This window comes from Protomyctophum parallelum (genome assembly GCF_964188405.1).
Source record: "Protomyctophum parallelum genome assembly, chromosome: 19".
In the NCBI taxonomy this organism is placed as follows: Eukaryota; Metazoa; Chordata; class Actinopteri; order Myctophiformes; family Myctophidae; genus Protomyctophum; species Protomyctophum parallelum.
The window spans coordinates 16,593,022-16,614,607 of record NC_139717.1 but is presented as its reverse complement, the minus strand read 5'-3'; the positions used below and the strand labels follow the sequence as shown (position 1 = coordinate 16,614,607).

Below are 21,586 nucleotides of genomic sequence, written 5' to 3'. Positions count from 1 at the left end.
GGCTTGAAAGGTTCACTTCTGTGGCCTCTAACATTACACCTAGCTACATGTTTAAGCATTTATTTCATTTACATGTCGATTTCAGCTCTGACACTTATTTCAGACATGCTCTAGTATGTGAAGAGTCCGCCTGTGCTATTAACTCATTTTGGATAAAAAATTTAAATAAAATTCTCCTCTGGTGAAAAGCTGGAGTTTGCACGATGTCTGTACTCTGTTGCAGACGCAGACCATTATTTCTTCATGGACAACAAGAGTTCTATTAAGTTCATTTCTAATTTCCTTTGTAGGCATCACCGTTGGAAAATATATAAGGCGATGAACTTAAAAGAAGGTTCAAGGTAGCTCTGTTCAGTTCAAGTAAAAACACACAGGTGACCAGCGAGGCCTTCATCACGGTCCACTATAGTAATGACAGTGACACACGTCATTAAAAATGTTTTGGACATCACTTCAGCATACATTTGTAAACCATTTAATAGTAGGAAGGAATCAATTAAGCCTGATTTATGTTTTGGTAGCAGAAAGTTGTACCATATTGTGTAGAATGTCAGTTGAAAAAATGATAATTGTCTCTCGCCTGTCAGGGCTTGTGTCTGGAGATAGAGCAGACACAACAAGCTTCTGACCCAGCGGAACTACAAAGATGGAGTCAGCTCTCCTCCAAGGCACGTGACCAGCTTGGTACGCTGCAGTGCATGCTGGGTAGTTTGAAGGACAACCAGGTAGAGTGACCAATACTCAACAGCGTTAATATCTTAAGACAGTGGCTCTCAACCTTTTCAGGTTGCGACCCCCCGAAATAATCATATTTGAACTGGGGACCCCCCAAAATAATCATATTTGAACTGGGGACCCCCCAAAATAATCATATTTGAACTGGGGACCACCCAAAAGAATCATATTTGAACTGGGGACCACCCAAAATAATCATATTTGAACTGGGGACCACGCAAAATAATTATATTTGAACTGGGGACCACCCAAAATAATTATATTTGAACTGGGGACCACCCAAAATAATTATATTTGAACCCACCCCGATAAATACTTGGAATGTAAAAGTTGAGTCATTACATTTTTGGCTCCACAGATAAATAAGCGAGGCGTTGTAGCCTTGTAGATTTGACAATTTGGCCAATGTTTGACCAGTTTTTATTATACAGTTTGTTGATTACTTTTGATGCAGAGTTGGTCTTTTTCTTTTCTTTCTTTTTGAGGAATTAAAAAGGTCTTAATAGTCCTTTCAATTTAAACAAAGGTTGAGGACCTCTGACTTAAGTGTTACGCACTCTAAGCAGCTAAGAACTCTCTCTCTCTCTTTTAACACTTCATAATAACTTTTAGATGTGTGCCGCTTTTAAAATGTTAGTGTTGATGTCTTGAACGTTGCCAGGTGAAAGTGGTGGAGGTGGAACGTTGGCTGGACGCGGTGCAGGAACTGATGTCACGGGACGCAACGGGGCAAGGCGACGAGAGGTTAAAGGAGGAGCTTAACCAGTGTCAGGTCAGAGAGGTCTTTGAGAATTATCCCTGTTATTTTGAAACCCCTTCCCCGAAAATCAGGAAGCGAAATCCACCATTACCAAGGGGCTGCTGCTAGACATGTGATAATAGTGAGATAATTCCCAAATGAATAGCTCGTAAAAGATGTTCCTGGCGCTCCTGGCTTTCAATCAAAACACGTAAAATAAGTGCTTGGCAATGAATGAGTTTAAAGTTGTTCATGATTCACGCAACCATTTAACATTGAATGGTCATCGCTGGATTCGGTTCACGTCCAGTTTGATCGTTTCAAAATGGGAACTTACCATTTATTATTTTGTCATGGACTATTTTGAATTCCGTTGCTATTAGGGCAAAATTACGAATGATTAGATTTTACAGAAAAACTGTCAAATAGCTCACCTCACTCATGTGAATGAACTTGTGTCACAGGTACAGTAGATGGACTGACTTGGGTTGTTCTGCTTTGCTTTGCGTGTTGCGTCTTTCCATCAGGAGTATGTGACTGAGATGGAGCCAGTGGAGAGTTCATTGAAGCAGATGAGGGAGAACGTGAGTGCGCTGCAGGGTGCCGCGGTGCCGGGCCTGGCCGAGTGGGGCCAGGATAAACTGGACCAGTGCCAGGCCAGGTGGGACACCCTCAGCAAAGAGGTGAGGATGTCTCAAGGTGCTGCCACACTATCTAAAGAGCCGCGCACGTTCTCGGCTGCACACAGCAGCTGCGCACTGTTTTTAGACAGCTGGTGGATGGAAAAGAATCTCCACTTCCGCACAAATCTTTGAATATATTCTTTAAAAATACTTTTTTTTTTAAATCAGGTAAAAATGGGTTAAAGAGCACACTAACGATCAACAAATACATGCAGTGTCATCCAATTCGTCATTCGACATTTTCAAATGGAATGACTGCACTAACGTGCACTAACTAACGTGCGTCTCTCCCCTGCAGCTGCTGAGGCACCAGGAGCGCGTGGCGGAGAGCCGGGAGAGGCAGGTGAACCGTCAGAAGGACCTGGCGGAGATGCAGGAGTGGATGGCCCAGGTGGACGAGGAGTTCCTCATGAGGGACTTTGAGTACAAGAGTCCCGAGGAGCTGGAGGCAGCGCTGGAGGAGATGAAGGTTCAGACATGATGCCATTTGACCGTTCCATTATTTCTTTTTCAGTGTGGACTGGAGTGGTGCTGCTGGGTTGTTGACCCGTTTAGGCCTGACCTAAAAATAAAAATAAAATAAATCCTTCTAAATATTTTCACGATTTTTAAAAAATGGCAGACCTACAAGCTCGTAGCGCGCCACTCGGTGGCGCGCTATGAGCTTGTAGATCTGCTATTTTTCAATAGCTAAAGTATGACATAATGCTTAAAACACCATAAGGGGTTCCCGCCCAAAATGGGTTAACCCATTTAGACCTGAGAACAGATTCTTCGTCTGTCAAATGTCTTCTAAATCAGTTTTCCGAAAAAAAGGACCGGGACATTTTTATGTAATTGGCCCCCATCTCAAAATGTGTTCCTCCCAGAAGCAAAGATTTGAGTTACAAACGTTCGCTGTGAAATAATATATATATATATATATTCAAAGATTTGCTCACATTTTCACGATTTTTCAAAAATAGTAGATCTAATTTCTTGTTGTATCTGTCGCTTAGTAATCTCTCAAGAACAGATTCTGTGCTGCGCCGTCTCAACTGCTCCAAATATAAATGCACCACGTCTCCGTGTATTAGGGCTTCTACTTCTAGTGATTTTTACTACTTATTATGTAAAACAAGTTTTCTTTTTGTTTTAATAATATTTGTACATTTATAAACTGTGTACATTGGTGACCATACATATAATCTAGCTGATCTTGAGGCCTTAAAAAAAAAAACTAGTGTACGTACGTCTGCAATCCACATAACTCAAGAAGCGTTCGCCCCACAGACTTTTTTTTCTTTTATAATTTTTATCCCACGATTTTGTAACCCATTTTTCACCCCTGTGTCAATTATCTAATGTGATCCTGGGCTCTACACACCCTCCGCCAACCTGGGGAGAGCAACGGACTTGAACTCATGCTTCCTTCATGCCTGAGTGTCCAAGTTGCTCCTTTACACCTGACAGGGGGGACTTTCCCTGGTTGGACGTAGCGCGTGGAAGGAACACGTTATTCCAACCAGTTCCTTTCCCCTCCATCAGGCGCCCCGGCTGGCCAGGGGGAGGCAGTTTTAGAGACCAGGATTTGCCCCACAGACTTGAAATTTGACACACATAGACTGTAAAAAATATGGACAAAGCGTTCCCCGGGTCTAACAGTCCTTGTCCCTGTCAGTCCTTGAATTGTAAATCGCCATCTTTCTAGATCCGTTTGGGCCCAGCTGGCCCATTGGCTGGCCCAAAAACGAGGCGGGACTTCCCCCCTTCTTCTTAGTTGGTTTTTATTTTGACTCGAGTGGGAGGGGAATCCCGATCATTGACTGTAACGGTAGCCACGCCCCTCAGAACATACGCGACTTTATGGTCATTTTCTTAATAAATGGGACCATCATTTTCCAAAAAGAATATTATGACATTAGAAATGAGACTTTAACCTAGTGACTGGAAGCAGAAAGTATTCATGACCATGTTTATTAAGGTAATACAGTCTAGGTGAAGTTGGGCCCAAATACATGGACTTCTATGGGGCTATGGGTTTTTTTGGGCCCAATGACAGCGCCACAACAGGCCATTATATGAACTTTCAGGAAATCCCGATTTCCTCAGTGGCTTCACAAAATATCTGTCTGACTGCCCCCCTGGTTCCACACCACCACAGGGGAGTGCATGCAGTGCCCTTGTCCAGAACCAGCACAAAAAGCCTCTGCCCGGGCTCTGGACATCTCCATATATGGAGCTGACCTGCTCTGACATCACAATGAAGTTCTGACATCTGCATATACTCCATATTTGGGCATGCCTGACAAATAACTCCATATATGGTTATGAAAGGAACACGCATAATAACTGGGTGGGGCATGTGACTTGCATCGTTCCAAATAGGCCAGTGCCCAACGGGCACCGCTCTAGTTGTGTTAATTGCAAATGGATAAATGAACAGAACATGCAGCTAAGGATCAGTGTCCCTCTCTCTCTCTCGCCCGTCGCATTCACGTCTCTCAGAGGGCTAAAGAGGATGTGCTGCAGAAGGAGGTCCGCGTCAAGATCCTCAAGGACAACATCAACACGCTGGTGTCCAGAACGTCGCCCCCCGGTGGTGGCGGCGGGAGTGGACAGGAGCTGACCTCGGAGCTCGGGGGAGTGCTGGCCAACTACCACAAGCTGTGTGACCGCTTCAAGAGCAAGTGTCACACTCTGGAGGTAACCCGTTTGTGCTGGAGCAGTGTTTTTTAACTCTTAAGAATATTTCGTTATCGTTGAATAAGATTTTGTCTACAATTCCATGCTGTATTGGTAACATTAGGAGAGATAACAGACGATCAAAATAAGACATATTTTACATGCTCTAATTGTGATAGATGTTTAACAATAATGTAACTCTTGAGAGTGTAAAATGAAACCAAATGGAGTGAAACTAGAGTAGGCCTTCACCAGAGGGCTCTAACAGCAAGATGTTAGGGAGGGAGCAAGTGAGAGTGGCCGGCCGCGCGTTGCATTTTTCATGATCTATAGCATCACGTGAACATGGACTTCATGCAAACAGGCCAGGGACATCTTCCTGCCACAGAAGAAGAAAGCATATGAGCAGAGTCCCTGGTAGAAGGTCATGGTTTAAGGGGCTGACACTTTGCAGCGAGCCCCTGGCACTGGCACGAGGTTGAAATGTCAGCCGCATTATGCATGTGTTGATTCTGTCCGTTCACCCAGACAGTGTTGCACACAATATGATGAGGGATTCTTCACTGTTGTAAAATAAACAAAGACAGTCCCTCCTCCCTGTTGTTATTTAGTGTGCACTTTAAAAGTTTTGCTCATCTTGTATACCTTCTGTGCTATAACGTCACCTCCCTATTCGGCACAACCTCTCCCTCGGGGCCTTGGGTGTCTAGTGGCATAAAATAATAGTGGCATAAAATAAATGCTGATTGTGTGTACTGTGTGCGGGGGGGGGGGTGTGTAGGAGGTGTGGTCTTGCTGGATGGAACTGCTGCAGTACTTGGACATGGAGCAGAATTGGTTAGGCACTCTGGAGGAGAAGGTCCTCTCCACCGAGAACCTACCGGAGAGCACGGAGGCTGTCAATGAAGCTCTGGAGGTGCACGCGCACACACACACACACACACACACACACACACGCACATGCACACACTTTTTTCCTACTTTTTATTCACCCTCTGGTCCTTCCTTCCTCCCCCCCTCCCCTCTGTGTGCTTCTATATCTGTAGAGAGCCTGCAGTGTGGGTGTCAGAATCGCTCTCGATCACTGTGACACTTCTTTAAGGTCACGCGATGATATGATGCAGGAAACTGAAGACCCCTTTCTATTGTTGCCTTTATCCATTCCTCTCTCTCTCTCACCTCCTCTGCCCCACCTTCCCATCCCCCTCCCCCCCTCTCCCCCTTCCCTCTCTCTCTGTCCCTGTGTCCTAATCAGAGTGACCACTCCAGGCTGTGTCTCTGTCTGGAAACAGACATTTATATGATGCCACGTAAACAATGTCTATTGCTGTCACTCTCGGGGCGTGTTTCTCATTTCCTGTCTGTCAGCGCTCGGTGTCTTTTGATTTGCTATCTATTGTAACGCTGGTTATCGGTGCGCGAGCGGTCTTTCTTTGGTCTTTCCACGCGAGCGCGTGCGCACGCACACACACACACACACACTTCTATATGCAGTCACTCCCACGCGTGATCACTCGTTCATTCAACGCACTCATTCATTCAGTTCACCTGTCGCTCACTTTGTTAATGTCTTTCTGCTGTTCTTTCTTGCGGGTCCTGTCCAGAGCGTTCCTCACTATCTCTGTCCTGTATACTGTACTCTTGGTTTCCGTGCAGGCATGGTGCTGGACTTAACCTTTTTGAAGGGTGCTTTTGTTCATGGTATGTTTTTTTTCTTTTGTTTTTGTAAGAAAAGGGAACACCTTTTTCACCTCCTTTTTTTGTAGAATTTCATTTTTACATCTCCATTCCCTTTCCCAGTCAACGTGACGTTCTGCCACTCTCGGACGGCATCATGTGGAACTATCTCATCCTCGTCCTCCTGCTCCTTCATCCGTCCACCTCTTACTGTTTTTTTTTAATCCAACAACAAATGCGTGTTTATGTACAATTCCATTTCCCCATTTCTCTGTTTTTGGTCGTTTTTTTCTATGTAGTTTCCCTCTATTCTTTTGTCATCGTCATCATGTAGAGTCCTCCACTCACTGTCGTTGTCTCTCTTTCTCTCCCTCTCTCTCTCTCTCTCTCTCTCTCTCTCCATCCCTGCTTCCAACGTCCAGTCGTTGGAGAGCGTGCTGCGTCATCCGGGGGACAACCGGACCCAGATCAGAGAACTGGGTCAGACGCTGATAGACGGAGGTATTTTGGATGAACTCATTAGTGAAAAACTAGAGGCCTTCAATTCACGCTACGACCAGCTCAGCAACCAGGTCAGCACCCTCTCTCTCTCTCTCTCTCTCTCTTAGTGCGTGTGCGTGCGTGCGTGTTTTCCCCCCTTCCTTCTTTCTTGTTTTTGTTGTTGTTGTCCTCGCTTTAAATATTCACACTTATATATACAAACTTCCAGTGTGTATTGGAGCAGGGGTTCTCAACGTTTTTGTCTCGGGGACCCCCAGAAATGCTTTGGTCATTTCTCGCGTCAAACTTGGTCAAACTCTTAATTTCCATTTTCTAGCCATTCGAAAAATAAAATATTTATTTTCATACTTTCATTTGGCAACATCTCCGAGGGGTCGTGCCACCCAGGTTGAGAACTCCTGTATTCGAGTACATGGATTTGAAAACATTTCCCTTGATAGCAAATAAGGGCAAACGATTCAGGCTTAACTGGACATTATTGAATGCAACGGACATAAAAGCCCATCCCCCCCCCCCCCCCCCTCCCCAGGCTGTGAGCAGGCAGATCAGCTTGGAGCAGCAGCTGCAGAGCCTCAGAGAGAACGAGCAGGCTCTCCAGACCCTGCAGGAAGCTCTGAGCCAGCTGGACCACACGCTCACGTCCTACCTCACGGACCGCGTCGACGCCTTCCAGCTCCCGCAGCAGGCACAGGTAGTGTAACTCATAGTTATATAATTATTAAGAAGAAATACCGTAGATGCCTCATTGGCCGCTGAAGTTCATTGGAGCGACGTGTCTCCATTGAAGGCAGGGAAGTCAAGCGGAAGTGCTGGAGGCACGCTGCGTCGCTGCCCGAGTGACGTCACTCATGTGACTCCTCCGTGTCTCTCGCTGCCACTCAAGTGACTACTGGCCAATCACAGCGTGTCTTTTCCGGGACTTATCAATTCAATCCGTCCACCATTCCGCTATGCTTTGCAAGGACTCTCGGGAAATGTTTGCCTTCAACAGAACAGAGACACACGCCCCATAACCGGAAGAGGCGTCTAGACACCTTTTTATGTCTATCCACTTTGTCCAGGAAATCCACTTTGTTCAAGTTTCTGAGGAATTGAAAATGGAGGACCCCGATGAAAATAAGCCCAGTGCTTTCTTGTTTATTTTTTTTCATGGATCATGGATTTCACAATGCCACGGCAGACTTTCCGGTCCTTCATTGCCATCCCCAGTTCCTGCCTACTGATGCATGTGTCCCTATAGCGATGACATCAGAGAACGACAGTTTTCTACCTCTGGTCTGCTTTGAGGCAGGACTCCAGAGAAGAAGGGAAGATGTAACCTCATTGTCAGCTCTGTAGCAGTGGCTGAGAAACTGTGTTCTTTTGGATCTGTATTGAACTGTACTTTCCTGTGCTTATTCTACAAACTGTTTATTAAACGGTTAGTTTTCATTCCTTTTATGAAGAATCCAAAGACTAAGAATATACTTGATGAATTAAGTAAATTGAGGCCACGATTAGCAGCAGCAAAACTATGTAAGAAAAATAACTGTTGTTAAAAAATAGGTTGCCAGTAAGGGTCAAGAATACAAATAAACACTGAGGCCACTGTGATAAGGCCCTAGACAGCTGCACTGGATCTCTGAATGATTGAACCTCAAAATGTACATTGTATAATATATGAATGACTACATCTGTTGCTATACAATATACATCTATTGCCAATAGATATAGTACATACACAATGGCCAGTTTGGCCACTTTCACTTCTCTACGAGCCAAATTGTCAGGTCGAATAGACCGAATGTAGTCTGGTCATAGTCAAAACTCATCAGCATCTGCCCGTTGGCTTGTGTTAACTTCCATAATTTGAGGCGCACACGCGCCGTAATGCACGCACATTAGCGGGGGGGGGGGGGGGGGGGCAGTGGCTCAGGGGTAGAGTGGCTGGATGGTAACGGCAAGGTTGCCAGCTCAAACCCGGGGCTCCCCCAGAGAGTTGGTGTCGAGGTGTCCTTGAGCAAGACTCTGAACCCCTAATTGCTCCTGATGTGCTGGTTGGTGCCTTGCATGGTTTCCGCCGCCATCGGTGTATGAATGTTGTTGCGTGTGAATGGGTGAATGTAATGCACAATCTACGTAAAGCGCCGTGGATAATGGCGCTATATAAATGCACCATTTGCCATTTTACGCAACCCACTCTTAACACAGCTACGGTCCACGGAGAGGAACTTACTGTAGACCAGACAGTGGCCTTGTGGTTAGAGTGTCTGCCCTGAAACTGGGAGGTCGGGGTTCGATCCCCACACTTTATCCTAACCAAAACACTCCCACATCTGACTACCTAATTGATACCTTAGTTAGAAATGAAAGAACTGTCTGAATACTCTATTCTTTACCCAATTACCTAATAAATAACCACAAATGCAGTGTGAAGGAACCTGCTTAACTACCTGGTGAAACAGTGAAATATAATACTAACACAGAAAGCACTCACTGAACTCCTGTGTCCTCCGTCCAGACCATCGGTGCAGAGATATCGGCCCACGAGGTAACCGTGGAGGAGATGAGGAGGAGGAACGTGGTCAACTTGCCCCCCGCAGCTGCCGACGGCAAGGCTGCCCGTGGCGGGACCATGCTGGACCAACTGCAGGTATACTGGGACAACAGTGCCACCTACAGTCTGACTGCACACCACGCACCCATGTTCTCTCTGGTCTGTCTGTCTGTCTCTGTCTGTCTGTTTGTGTGCAGCATGTCCCAAAAGCAGGCTTGTTTTTGCCTTTTGTCGGCCTGTTGCGCCAGTGGGCCTGTGTACATACATATACACCTAAATCTCTCAGACACCACTGGACTGGTTCGGCGTGAAACTTTGCACGGACGCACCTAGTAGGCCAAGGACGAACCTCCACGCCGATTGTTTATAATCTATAATAATACGCCTTTTGTGGTGGCACTGTAATACAGTAGGTCACTTCATATTTGTGTGTAACTTTTCGACCTTTTCGAAAAAAATAAAATAACATCCATCATTGTTTTTCAAACGGTAATCATACTTTCAACCAAAAGAAACAAAAAACAACCATGAATGGCAAACAAAAGCGCCATCCACAGCCCACCAGCCATCAGTGTATTGTGTGAATGGCCCTGGTCCCATTGTACAGCGGTTTAGTAACTCCTTCCCCTCTCCCCGCTCTTTGACAGAGGAAACTGAGGGAGATCTCCACAAAGTACCAGCTGTTCCAGAAGCCTGCTAACTTCGAGCAGCGCATGCTTGACTGCAAGCGGGTCCTGGACGGTGCCCAGGCCGAGCTCCATGTGCTGGACGTCAGGGAGGTGGAACCGGACAGCATCCAGACCCACCTCAATGACTGCATGGTGAGAAGAACACGCAGCTGTCTGTTCATCTCACAGGCCATATAGAGCCCCAAGAGAAGCACACACGTCTCAAAAAACTTCTACACGTGCTGAACAAAAGATACACAACTTTATTGAAGATGAGATGCAACGTTTCGACCCGTAACGGGTCTCCACTTCAATAAAGCAACCTGGGAAGTCGAGAACAGTCTGCGGACTGCCTTCATTTTTTTTATTATCTCACAGACTCATTAAAGGCTTTAGTTGCGGCTGAGATTATTCGGAATGGTTTTAAGGACGTTGCAGTGAGCCTCGTCACTGGCAAGGATTTAAGACAAGGATGGGTATGGGGGTCGTCACACACATATTATTAGTAAATGGCTTGTCCGGGAGAAGAGTTACAGTCTGAAGTTTCCAATTGTCCTTGTGAAGTCTCTTCATTAACTTATAGAACCACTTCTGGGAAAAAGGTCCGGTCCCATTCCATATTATGCCTTTTTTTATTTTTTTTATTTTTTTACAAACCACGCACACACATGCACGCGCGCGCGCGCACACACACACGAACACATGAACACACACACACACACACATTCACCACCACTCTCTTTTGCCCGTGCAGAAGCTGTACAAACTTCTAAGTGAGGTGAAGCTGGAGGTTGAGACGGTGATAAAGACGGGCAGACAGATCGTCCAGAAGCAGCAGACGGAGAACCCCAAGTCCATGGATGAGCAGCTCACCGCCCTCAAAATGCTCTACAACGACCTGGGGGCACAGGTAATGCTTTACTTGGCTCTCGCTTCACTCATTTGAGCTTCATTTACGACCGTACGTTCCGCAAGTGGGGATATAAAAATGACATCACACGTCACATTGGGCTATACAGTACATATTATTAATAAACATATCGCGAGGCACGTATGCGGCTTGTCATGGTTAATGTCTCTTGTGCTATAAACTACTGCTCAGGTGACGGAGGGCAAACAGGACCTGGAGAAGGCTCTGTCTCTCTCTCAGAAGTTCCACAAAGAGAGTGCTGCGCTGCAGGACTGGCTGACCACCAGCGAGGTTCAACTCCAGCTCAAGAACTCCTCTGGAGACATGCCGGCGGACATCGATGCTGAGATTGTCTGGGCTAACGTGAGTGGCCGTGTGTGTGTGTGTGTGTGTGTGTGTGTGTGTGTGCGTGTGTGCGTGTGTGCGCAAACCGCTTTGAGTTCATTGCATACAGCCTAATAAAATTAAAATGTGTGTGTGTGTACTTTGTCCATCGTCCAGGGTCTGTTGAAGGAGACAGAACGGCGTAAAGCGGAGCTGTCCGGCCTGATGGAGACCAGCGCTGGCTTGCAGACCCTGGTGGAGGGCAGCGAGGCTCAGCTGGAGGACAGGCTCTGCAGGCTAAATGAGAGCTGGGGCCGAGTCCGTACCTGGACTGAAGACTGGCTCAGTGCGGTGCTGGTGAGAGCACGTTTTGGGAGATTTGAAGTGTTTAAAATAATTGATGCTGGAGATTGTTGCACCACAGAAATCCAATACGATCAAAGTAGAGTAATTGAAGAAAAAAAAAGTTCCAGGAACTATAGAGTTCTTGAACTGCTTGACGCCTGTCTGCTTCAAGAGCCGCAACGATTACGATGATGTAAATCATAATCGTGATTTACATGTGCACGCTTGGGATGTTATTTCTGCATGCAATGAGGATATTGCAACAAACATGAATGAAAATATGACTACGTTGGCAGACTGGCTTAGAGCGAGCAAAATAAATTAATATTCACACTTATGTGTGAAGTGAGGGGCGCCTCTTATCATACATCACATTCCGTTCTCAGCCAATCAAATCATCGCTATGGGGTTATCAGCCAATCATCAGCCAGTGTTTGTGTTCACACAAAGCTGGGCATAGGAGGGGATAGCCCCCCTAAAAAAAAGAGGCAAATGTTGCTGTTCCAACACTTGGTTCATGGACAACGTTTCAAGCATTTGTCTTTAAATGTACAAATGTTGCCCACATAGATAAATTTTCAGTGCTGTTATTCAAATTAACTAGGCCTATTGTTTCTATATGAATATCTGTTCCTGGTCACTGCAATGCATCAACCAAAACAAACAAATTCCCTAGGCTTATACTGTACGAATATACTTGGCAAAATAGTGATTATTTATAAATACTGTATCTGTGTCAATTTTAGTGATTTATGAATTGAATGCAAAATCACTGTATCTCTATCATATTTGTTCAAATTTATATTCACATTGTGCCCCCTCCAGGATATCTCAGAATATCATAATTAAATCATAGAAGTCAACGTATATAACCATCCACTCAACCTTGGATGACATTTATTGAATTTGTAGATGATGAGATGAGATAAACAAAGCAGAGCAGCATGAGGCGAATGGGGGCCCTATTTCCGTCAGTGCTAAACCCTGTATCCCTAAACTTCTTTGCCTTTTATTACTATTTTGAAAAACATTAAAATTGTTTCAACTAGCCGATCTACATCGACACGTTGTGAGCTTGTAGATCGACTAATAGAAGATGGGTATTTTCAATTGACTCAATACAGTCTTCAAACCCAGTGCAATACAGTGGAAACACAGGATTATTTTGGTGTTCAGATATATTTTAATATACTACAGTATATCTCCTCCGATGGTAAAGTAGCGCTTGTGCCTTGTAGTCACATATTCAGAAATCACGCTGTCACACCGCATAACGCTGCCACTCCATAGAAACTCACTATGAGGAAAGAGCATAACCAGTAAAACAATGACCTATGGACACACAGAGTTTTTAAGTAATTAAACAGATCAGGAAGAAGCAGGACTGCAATGTCATCACACCAGAGAGACTAGTGTCTCCCTCCAGAGTGTCCCCCAGACCCCTTACACACATGTCCCACACATCTTTATACTGTACACAGAGACGCTAACACCTTACATGGGCTCTATTCTTTAGTTGCCTCACAGAGTCGGCACGTTTGAAAAAGGTTTGCAGTTTGCACGAGTTGACAGTCTGTAATGAGTTTGTCATGGAAAACAGGTGATACTCATAGGGTTAAAAGTTTCATCTACTAGTAGGCTTAATGTAATGTTGCCGCTACATTAAATTATTCAGTACCACGATGGTATATGAATTTTGCCACCACAATTACTAGACTATGGGTTTCAACTCCTCTGTGCTGTGCGTTCCGATAGGCATAAATGGCTGTGTTATAGGTTCTGAAGCCAGCAGGGAATTTGGTCCATGTTGCTGTATTTAGTGACTCATGCTGGTTGGTGGCGGGGGAGTGGAGCAGAGAGTGAGAGAGAAAGCATACACTTCTGTTAAGCTTTACCGGTGAAACTCCTCACAGTGTGTGGTTGTCGACACTCTCCCCAGGAGGCCAACTATGGGGAGGTAGCAGCCGCGTAGGGAAAAGGAAAACAAATTCCCATGTTACAAAATGTTCCTTTATTATAAAATATGTTTTACAGAACAGAACATGGTAACATGGTACAGTCGGGTCAGCATTGAAACCATGATGTTAACCACTTCTCTCTCCTGTTGTGTAGAATCACCAGAATGAGGTGGAGATCTTTGACGAGAACCTGGCTCACATCAGCACCTGGCTCTACCAGACCCAGATCCACCTGGATGAGGCAGAGAGGCTGTCCACGGCCGAGAGGGAGAGGATGGTCAAGGTACTCTATAGTACATACATACTGTACTAGTCTAGGACATGGCTTGATTAAGAGCTGAAAAGAGGGAGAAAGACGGGAGTCGTGGAGAACGTGAGGAAGAGTATCTGCCCTTTTCCATTCGACTGAGATTTACTGCTTGACGGCAGAGACAGCCATTTTTTCCCCCAGCTCTGTTGCTAAAATCACACCTGTGTGAACTGAGTGGTGCAACTCCCCCCCCCCCTTCTCTCTCTCTCTCTCTCTCTCTCTCTGTAATTAGCAACAGTGCAACACTATCTCTCTCTCTCTGTTTCTGGCACAACAGCGCCACTTTTGCTCCTATTGGTACTCATAGCCACACACATAGCCACACACATAGGTTAACACTTAACACGGACATTGCTGTTCCTTGGAGTGGTTGCACCACTCAAAAAGCGTGTAAGAGTAGTAGTCATTGTGTACCGACACGTGCTCTCTAATCTGATCAGGTGAAGAATGTGCCAGTCCAAAATCATGGGAAGTGAATAGGAGACAGACAGACGCTAGTCTATCGTAACCAGTTTACTGATTTACTGAATTCAGTCTTTGGACTGAATTCAGTAGTCAGCAGCCAGTACTGTATGTCTACCAGTGTTGTGAGCTTGTAGATCGGCTATTTTCAGTTATTAGTAGTTTTAAGAGTAAAGAGCATTTGAAGTGGTCAAACTAGAAAGAGAAAACATGTTCAGAAGTATCTTCCATAAAACCGTAATACTCTCGGATATATATCGTAAAACTAAAGCCCTGATCTAGAAAAACAGAACGATTGCATCTAAACATCACAGTCCTACATATTATTATTATTTATTCAACATGAATTGTAACGTTTTGTATTCTTCTTATTTATTGGTCCCCCTCATATGATGTTTGTACTTTTGTATATTGTTCTACTGTCTACTATTATGTGATGTGAAAATGTGTCTTTTTGTGTGTGTGTGTGTGTGTGTGTGTGTGTGTGTGTCCATGCATGTAGCGTGTTCTGGAAGAGCTGGATGACATCGGTCTGCGCGTGGACAGCGTCAGAGACCAGGCTATCATCTTGATGACCAGCAGAGGGCCCGCCTGCCGAGACGTAGTGGAGCCCAAGCTGGCGGAGCTCAACCGGAACTTCGACAAAATCTCCCAGCATATAAAGACCACCAAGGTACCACGCACGCACGTGTGTGTAGATCGACACACATCAAAGTCAACGATGATCTGCACCAACACAAACTTTGCCTACAGTATGCATCCAGAGGGACAAGGAATATGGCGTCAAAGTATAATGTATTTACACATTTAAAGTCTGTTTGTACAGTTCACACTCAATGTCAATTATTGCTATAGGTGTAATCAGTGGGGTGCACAGACATTTAGAGGGGCAGGTGCTCAAGTGAAAAAAGGGCACCTTGTGCAGCGCGTGGAACCGGCCGGTTGCCTTAATAGTGTGAGATTTATAGATTTTGGGGCATAAATACAATATACTGTATTAGAAGCTTTTTTAATCAAGAATTGATCAATGTCACCAAGGTCCACTGTACTTTATTTTTATTTTTTAAGGGCAGATTGCTGTCCAGAGGGCAAGGGCAGGTGGTGCTCTAGCACCCCCTAGTGTCTATCTGTGCACGCCACTGTGTGTAATCAAAAAAATCCCTTGCCAGCTACCTCTTTTTCATCTCCTTCTGTTTCTGGCATCCTAGATGTTGACTAGTCTGGAACCTAGTGGGGACGAGGTGGACCAGCACATAGACATGGTTGAGACAGTGGAGATGGTTCAGCATGTGGAGATGGATCAACAAGTGGAGATGGTTCTACAGGTACACACCCATTTCACTGGAACCTGACTGATTCCAGGAAGTCACTAAATGCAATTGTGAACAGTTTTATTGCAAAAATCCTTTTAAGAACGATTGAGAATCCAATGTGAAGTGATAATTGCAACACTTTACTTAATTAAAGCTTGTCTTTAAAGCCTGTCTTTAATACATTGTCATTATCATTGTTCTAGTGCATTGTAAATGTGGCTATATCGCATTATTATAGACCCAGACTACCGCACATTTTATTCTGTGTCATTGTTAATTAATTAGTCACACCTATTGTCATCGTTGGTGTGTTGTTTGTCAGCGTTGTTCTCTCTGAGCTGCCTGAGGTTTGCTTTTAATTGATGCCTCCCACCATTTCTCAGCATGTGGTTCAGAAGGTTCTTTTAGTGACGCCTCCCACCATTTCTCAGCATGTGGTTCAGAAGGTTCTTTTAGTGACACCTCCCACCATTTCTCAGCATGTGGTTCAGAAGGTTCTTTTAGTGACGCCTCCCACCATTTCTCAGCATGTGGTTCAGAAGGTTCTTTTAGTGACACCTCCCACCATTTCTCAGCATGTGGTTCAGAAGGTTCTTTTAGTGACACCTCCCACCATTTCTCAGCATGTGGTTCAGAAGGTTCTTTTAGTGACACCTCCCACCATTTCTCAGCATGTGGTTCAGAAGGTTCTTTTAGTGACACCTCCCACCATTTCTCAGCATGTGGTTCAGAAGGTTCTTTTAGTGACACCTCCCACCATTTCTCAGCATGTGGTTCAGAAGGTTCTTTTAGTGACGCCTCCCACCATTTCTCAGCATGTGGTTCAGAAGGTTCTTTTAGTGACACCTCCCACCATTTCTCAGCATGTGGTTCAGAAGGTTCTTTTAGTGACACCTCCCACCATTTCTCAGCATGTGGTTCAGAAGGTTCTTTTAGTGACGCCTCCCACCATTTCTCAGCATGTGGTTCAGAAGGTTCTTTTAGTGACGCCTCCCACCATTTCTCAGCATGTGGTTCAGAAGTTTCTTTTAGTGACGCCTCCCACCATTTCTCAGCATGTGGTTCAGAAGGTTCTTTTAGTGACACCTCCCACCATTTCTCAGCATGTGGTTCAGAAGGTTCTTTTAGTGACACCTCCCACCATTTCTCAGCATGTTGTTCAGAAGGTTCTTTTAGTGACGCCTCCCACCATTTCTCAGCATGTGGTTCAGAAGGTTCTTTTAGTGACACCTCCCACCATTTCTCAGCATGTTGTTCAGAAGTTTCTTTTAGTGACGCCTCCCACCATTTCTCAGCATGTGGTTCAGAAGGTTCTTTTAGTGACACCTCCCACCATTTCTCAGCATGTGGTTCAGAAGGTTCTTTTAGTGACGCCTCCCACCATTTCTCAGCATGTGGTTCAGAAGGTTCTTTTAGTGACACCTCCCACCATTTCTCAGCATGTGGTTCAGAAGGTTCTTTTAGTGACACCTCCCACCATTTCTCAGCATGTGGTTCAGAAGGTTCTTTTAGTGACACCTCCCACCATTTCTCAGCATGTGGTTCAGAAGGTTCTTTTAGTGACGCCTCCCACCATTTCTCAGCATGTGGTTCAGAAGGTTCTTTTAGTGACGCCTCCCACCATTTCTCAGCATGTGGTTCAGAAGCAGGTGGAGGTAGTGAGCGAGGCCGACGCCGTGGGAGCCCCGGAGCCCAGTGAAGTGCAGGGATTTCAGACGGAGCTTCGCGACGCACTCCGGGCCCTGCAGCAACAGCAGGACCCAGCACACGCTCTGGATGATGACAAGGTACGCACACACCACGTTTGTTTTTGAGGGGCGCTGGCCCCTCCTATGTCTAGCTTTGAGGGGTTGTGTGAACACAAACACAACATTGATGACAAAAGTGGGCGCAAATTGTGATTGGCCAGAATGAGATTTATGATGAGGTATGATGATAAGTGCGCCCCTCACTTCATGCATGTGTGATTTCTGAGCATATATACAGGTTTGTTTTTCCTCAAACAAACATTAAAAAACACCATTGACATGAACAGAGTTTAACTGGTTAAGCGCTGCCCCCGAGAGAACGAGATTAATTTACCTACAAAAGAAAATAAGCGAAACTATAGTTAAATGGTGCATTTATATAGCGCTTTTCATCCAAAGCGCTTTACATGGATTGTGCATTACATTCACACACACATTCACACACCGACAGCAGAGGAAACTATACAAGGCACCCACCTGCACCAGCAATTAGGGGTTCAGAGTCTTGCTCAAGGACACTGCGACACTAACTCTGGGGGAGCCTGGGATCAAACTGGGAACCGGTTCCATCCGGCTGCTCCACCGACCACTACCCCTGTGCCACTGCCGCCCACTCATTTAGTTTTCCATGTGATTTATAATGATTCATATAATTATGGTTTTCGAACATACCGTAGTAGTATTTTGTGTACATTTCTCTATTGTCGTCCTATGCTTTTCATTAGTTTGTCACATGACAATAGAGCAAAAAAGCCCCACATCATTGCCTTTGCAAATGTCTAAGTAGCGCCTACAGTATTACTCTCTTTTTGTGTCTTATCAACTATAGGGACATTTAATCTCCTCATACATTTTATGAGGCATTCATTCGGGCGAGATATGAGCCGTGTAAAATTGTTGCCGTGTGATAAGCCGAGCTTTGATTGGTCAGTGTGTAACTCCCAGCCTGTGTTATCAAGGTTCATGGCGTTGCCACACACTGGTCCTTGTCAAGGTCGCTGGGCCGTTCGACAACACTTGCTTTCTTTTCCCACCCCAAACACAATTTGCCTCTGCCTCCCCCGTCGGGCCAATGCCTCGTTGTTTGCAAGAGAGCCATTCAAAACTCTGACGGTAACCGCCAGCACTGACGTTTAGCGCTACTACCGACAACGCAATCTTTGACCTTCCACATTTATACATTTTTTTGTCACCAGATGGACGAGGAGAAGGCGGCCGTGGAGGACCTGCTGAGGCGAGGAGAAGAGGTGCTACAGCAGGCGTCCTCCGATGCTCAGAGGGAGGAGCTGACACTCATGCTGCTCCGGCTGCAGAGCCAGTATTCTGCTCACAGGGTGAGACTCATGCTGCTCCGGCTGCAGAGCCAGTATTCTGCTCACAGGGTGAGACTCATGCTTCTCCGGCTGCAGAGCTAGTATTCTGCTCACAGGGTGAGACTCATGCTGCTCCGGCTACAGAGCTAGTATTCTGCTCACAGGGTGAGATTCATGCTGCTCCGGCTACAGAGCCAGTATTCTGCTCACAGGGTGAGACTCATGCTTCTCCGGCTGCAGAGCTAGTATTCTGCTCACAGGGTGAGACTCATGCTGCTCCGGCTGCAGAGCTAGTATTCTGCTCACAGGGTGAGACTCATGCTCCCCCGGCTGCAGAGCCAGTATTCTGCTCACAGGGTGAGACTCATGCTGCTCCGGCTGCAGAGCTAATATTCTGCTCACAGGGTGAGACTCATGCTTCTCTGGCTGCAGAGCCAGTATTCTGCTCACAGGGTGAGACTCATGCTTCTCTGGCTGCAGAGCCAGTATTCTGCTCACAGGGTGAGACTCATGCTTCTCTGGCTGCAGAGCTAGTATTATGCTCACAGGGTGAGACTAATGCTTCTCTGGCTGCAGAGCCACTATTCTGCTCACAGGTTGGGTGAGCCGCTCGCATCCCGCAGACGAGGCCCTAGCAACCATGCCTAGCAACCGGAGCGATTCCAAAAATGCAAAATAGAGAGGCAATCTTATATCGATATCGCCTTAGGACGAGTATACTCGTCCGCCGCACCTCGTTTAATTATTTACTAGGACGAGGATACCCGTCCTCAGCATCACATGTGTTAATAAAGTAACTCCTTGGAGCTTGTAAAACATGTGTGCCGTTGTTCTTCAGTGAAGCTTAATTCTGGACTACCAATGTAGGGTTTAGGACGTTTGTGCCTCGACAAACTGTGTGTGTGTGTGTGTGTGTGTGTGCGTCTCTCTCTTAGGAGTTGAGGGTACTGCGAAGCAGGCAGATGGAGGTCTCAATGGATTCTTCCTCCTCGTACAGCTTCACGGAACAAACGAGCGAGCTGTGTGTTGAGGTGACAGGCACTCACACTCACACTCACACTCACACTCACACTCACACACACACTCACACACACACACACTCACACACACACACACACGGGTCAACGGGTAGTTACCCGACCGTTAAGAAATATCCGAGTATATTTATCAGCTTTACGGTTAATTTGCATAATAATAAATGCGTGTTCTGATCTTAAATCCCTTTATTTTAGATAGTTTTTAGTAATGGTACAACATAAACATTACAGAGACTGTAGTTGTCACTGTACAATACTTTAAAACAGTTGTCATGTTGCACACATGCCTAAAATTGCTGTTATTTGCGCCACCCGGCCCGCGTTGTATTGCAAACTCCAGCTTGTCACACTCTGCATGAACAGCGCTCAAGCGCCGTTTTCTGCCCCCTCAATGGCACAAAGTTCTCTGTTGTACTTCAATGGCTAGATGGCTACAACGGTAGCTTTGTGGTAGTCAGAACTAAAAGCGAGTGACCGCGAGACGAGATTAACACAACATGTCGACCGTATCAATGCAGAGGCCTACTTGGCATTATTAAATCCATTATTGGCATGGAGGGAGAACTTTCCAAGCCGCTGCTGCTTCCTCCTATCCGTCTCCCCACACTGGCACGGCTTACGGCTATCAAGTTAGCCATGTGCTATCGATGTTTGAGGGTTTTCTCGTCAGCGGAAAGTCAACAAATGGAACACGTTGACATGCATGCTGATCTTCTTCTTAATAATAAAAATAAGGCCCATGCGGCCAGTGGCTTTATAGGTATAGGTTGCTCAGATCTGGACTAGGACTTCTTTATGTTCTGGACTAGGACGAGGCGGACCCCTGTACTGTAGACGCGCAGATGCATGCGTGTAGATGTGATGCATTTTTTATTGACGATTAAGCCTACAACAATTTCTTTATATTGTTAAATGCTCCTTTTTTTGTTTGTCTTTTAAAAGGAGCATACATCAATGTATACTATTCGTCTACCAATGTTAATCATGTAGCCTATATTCATATTACATTTGGGGTAGCCTATAAATAAATAAAAAATAATAATAACAACCGTTAATTAATTTACAGGATAATGCCATCGGCTACCCGGCTGGGAAATTAAACGTTACTGACATCCCTAGCACAAACCCTCAAAGCTGGACATAGGAGGGGCTCGCTTGCGCGGCCCTCAAAAAGAAATCACACTGGTGTGAAGGAAGGGACCGCTCTTAGCAGCATACATCACCACATTCCGGGCCAATCACTTTTGGGGCGTCCTCACTTTTCCGTCCTCACGTTTTAGGATAATACATAATAAATCCCTCATCCTTCCTTTCTCTCTCTGTCTGTCCTGTGTTGCCAGCAGCAGGTGGAGCAGTGCGTGGCTGAGCAGCGCGTGGCGGAGCAGTGCGTGGCTGAGCAGCGCGTGGCGGAGCAGTGCGTGGCGGAGCAGTGCGTGGCGGAGCAGCGCATGGCGGAGCAGCGCGTGCTGGACGCGGCCGGTTCTTCTCGGAGTCCCTCGGACTACCTGCTGGACGTCAACAAGGTGCTGTTGGCCATGGCAGACAACGAGCTGCTGCTCAACTCCTCGGAGCTCAGCGGAGGACTCTACGAGGACTTCTCCTGTCAGGAGGACACGCTCAAGGTATATACAGGGCTTTTAACCCATTCTGACCTGAGATCAGA

General features: G+C 45.8%; 1 protein-coding gene across 1 annotated transcript in view; it reads left to right on the top strand.

Moving 5' to 3' along the window:
* utrn (utrophin) overlaps nucleotides 1-21,586 on the top strand; it is a 285,060-nt gene that overhangs the window by 59,703 nt on the left and 203,771 nt on the right. The window contains 20 exon segments of the mRNA XM_083790820.1: nucleotides 588-725; nucleotides 1,397-1,507; nucleotides 2,002-2,157; nucleotides 2,456-2,626; nucleotides 4,645-4,842; nucleotides 5,603-5,737; nucleotides 6,921-7,070; nucleotides 7,529-7,690; nucleotides 9,500-9,631; nucleotides 10,183-10,356; nucleotides 10,958-11,113; nucleotides 11,306-11,476; nucleotides 11,615-11,794; nucleotides 13,895-14,023; nucleotides 15,015-15,185; nucleotides 15,721-15,837; nucleotides 17,457-17,612; nucleotides 18,770-18,907; nucleotides 19,822-19,917; nucleotides 21,267-21,545. Of these exon segments, the coding sequence (XP_083646946.1) occupies nucleotides 588-725; nucleotides 1,397-1,507; nucleotides 2,002-2,157; nucleotides 2,456-2,626; nucleotides 4,645-4,842; nucleotides 5,603-5,737; nucleotides 6,921-7,070; nucleotides 7,529-7,690; nucleotides 9,500-9,631; nucleotides 10,183-10,356; nucleotides 10,958-11,113; nucleotides 11,306-11,476; nucleotides 11,615-11,794; nucleotides 13,895-14,023; nucleotides 15,015-15,185; nucleotides 15,721-15,837; nucleotides 17,457-17,612; nucleotides 18,770-18,907; nucleotides 19,822-19,917; nucleotides 21,267-21,545 (3,120 nt within the window).